The sequence below is a fragment of the Notothenia coriiceps genome, unplaced genomic scaffold (genome assembly GCF_000735185.1).
Source record: "Notothenia coriiceps isolate Sejong01 unplaced genomic scaffold, NC01 NC01_scaffold00009375, whole genome shotgun sequence".
Classification (NCBI taxonomy): Eukaryota; Metazoa; Chordata; class Actinopteri; order Perciformes; family Nototheniidae; genus Notothenia; species Notothenia coriiceps.
In genome coordinates, this window is record NW_011342076.1 from 599 (window position 1) to 3,006 (window position 2,408).

General features: G+C 43.4%; 1 protein-coding gene across 2 annotated transcripts; it reads right to left on the minus strand.

Annotated features, from left to right (window-relative positions):
• Positions 1–226: 226 nt before the first annotated feature.
• mpst (mercaptopyruvate sulfurtransferase) lies at positions 227–2,402 on the minus strand. Of its 2 annotated transcripts, XM_010770922.1 has the most exons (3): positions 2,320–2,402; positions 1,643–2,276; positions 227–812 (listed from the first exon to the last, which is right to left on the minus strand). In XM_010770922.1, exons 2-3 carry the CDS (start codon positions 2,229–2,231, stop codon positions 517–519), a joined length of 885 nt encoding a protein of 294 aa, XP_010769224.1. In that variant the 5' UTR covers positions 2,232–2,276; positions 2,320–2,402; the 3' UTR covers positions 227–516. The 2 variants fall into 2 exon arrangements, with proteins under 2 accessions (XP_010769224.1, XP_010769223.1); XM_010770921.1 differs by lacking the exon at positions 2,320–2,402 and having other exon boundaries at positions 1,643–2,310.
• Positions 2,403–2,408: the final 6 nt, after the last annotated feature.

A 2,408-nucleotide genomic window follows, 5' to 3' on the forward strand; every position in this document is an offset into this window, starting at 1 on the left:
AGTATGTAGTGTCTCTACTGGGACATGTCTCCATGCTTTAATGTTCAAAAAGCTCTTTATTTTTCTCATACTGCCTGTGCTGCAGCACCTCTTTTCACCCTCTGTCTGAAACCAGAGCCCAGTCTGCTCTGATTGGTTAGCTGGCCGGCTCTGTTGTGATTGGTCAACCACTTAGAGATCCAGGTCCAACCTTGTAGCCTATCATGTACAATGTGTTGGAGCGCTAGCCGTTGCATAGTGATGTCATTATGTTCAGGAAGTAAACACAAAAAGTGGAGGGAACTTTGGGATTTTAGCCTTAGAAGACCCCCAGGGCTGGACTACATAGGGAATGCTGGGAAACCCCCCCCAAAGCATAGGGCCTCTTTAAAATCCACATTTTGATTTTGTAACAAACACACATAGCATATACTTAAGTTTAGAATTCTGTTTATCCCTGGAAGTTTATTTAACTGTGATTACCATTAGAATGTATCAGTATCATAGTGTGATTTTTTTTTAACACAGATTGGTAAATTAAATCTCTGGTTTGACCTCGGTGGCTACATGCTCAGGTGGAGCTTTGGTGAACCACTCATACCAGGACCCGTCGTACACAGTGGCCCACGGGGCCCCGCAAAGGTGAGCAGCCAGCACCATGTGACAGGCCGTCACCCCGGAGCCACAGGTGCCACAGAGAGGCTTGTTCAGGTCGATCTGAGACTGCTCAAAGAACTCCTTCAGCTTCTCCGGGGAGAGCATCATGCCGTCTTTATCCAGGAACTCCCAGAAAGGCATGCATTTAGAGCCGGGGATGTGACCTGATTTGACATCTGTGGGAAAAAAATATAGTAGATTACATCTTTGGACATACGGGTAGCACAATTAAATACCACTGTTTTTCAAATGTTCTCTTACTTAATGGGGTCCTACATTATTTGTAACCATAACTGTTTACAACAGTTATGGTTACTTCATGTGATACATTTCTGTAGTATATACGTGTTTTATTCATATATATCATATACAGTCACCTATTTCCGTGGACCAATCATCAATAAACAACATTGTAATTATTGTCTGATGATATTTGTTTGGCTATGTGCTTTAGTTTCTTAGCGACTGTCAATCAAATACCAAACAACCAAGTCTTGATTAAGCAGATCAAATATTCAATATTCAAGGATCTGTGAAACAAAAATATATTTTCTTTTGCTTGTTTCTTGATGATTTTGAAGAAAAACACTTTGTACTTTAAACCAATCCTTAGGGGCTTTAGTCTGGTTTATAAGGAACATCACAATAGAGTGCTAGAAATCAATGGTGACATTGGTGACAATTAAAAACATTCAAAATACATTTTAGTAAAACAATCACACCTCGATAAATTCAATAATAAAAAGTGTGGACACAATGTGACAAAATTCAAAGAAATGGCCTAGCCCTAGCCTATACTATATGACCTTTGCATTCACTTAGCATAGCACTGATGCTACACACTGCTGTCATGTCTTTGCATTATTGATTTTGAGGGGAACTGTTTGCTATATAAATGATGCCCTTTTGTAGGCTAGTGACTTTGATTCACCGGCACATGCATTTGTATTAAAATAATGTGCAGCACAACAACTAAAAAGTACTTAAGTGCAAACATTAGACATACCCGCTCTTGGTTCTGGCTCCCATCCAAGGAACCTTTTCCGGGGCCTCACGTCCACCACCTGGAACTGTTGTCTGTTAATGTTCTTTGTCATGTCCTCGAATGATTTCACCCAGGAGCGCTCCATGGTGGCGGTGAAGCGCGCTGCTTCAGGCCGGCTATACGTGCCTGTTGTCGGATGTCCTCGCTTGACCCAGTCCCTAAACCCCCCGTTGAGCACCGACACTTGAGGGTGGCCAAACAAGCGGAACATCCACCAAACCCTGGTGCAGGAAAATGCTCCGAAGTCACTGGCGTCGTAAACAACCACATGGCTGTCATTTCCAATGCCCAAATTCCCTACATAGTCTGCGAAAAACTGCTCATTTGGGAGCGTATGGTCGAACTTTGAGGTTCTGTCCGAGCACTCGTCAATGTCGAAAAAAGAAGCTCCTGGGATGTGAGTTTCTGCAAACTCCTTCTTGGCGTCTCGGTTCATCATGGGCAGGTACCAGGACGTGTCCAGGATCCGCAGACCAGGTCCCACGAGGTTTCGGTTGGCCATGTTTGCAAGCCACTTTGCAGAAACAAGAGTTTGAGCCTGCAGCCCCATGTTTACAGCTGTAACGATCTGTGGTTTACAGCTGTCTAAGTGAGCCTCTTATAAGTGTTGCCAGATCAGATTGACAGTAGAAGTGAGCCTCTTATAAGTGTTGCCAGATCAGATTGACAGTAGAAGTGAGCCTCTTATAAGTGTTGCCAGATCAGATTGACAGTGTCTTGCACAGCG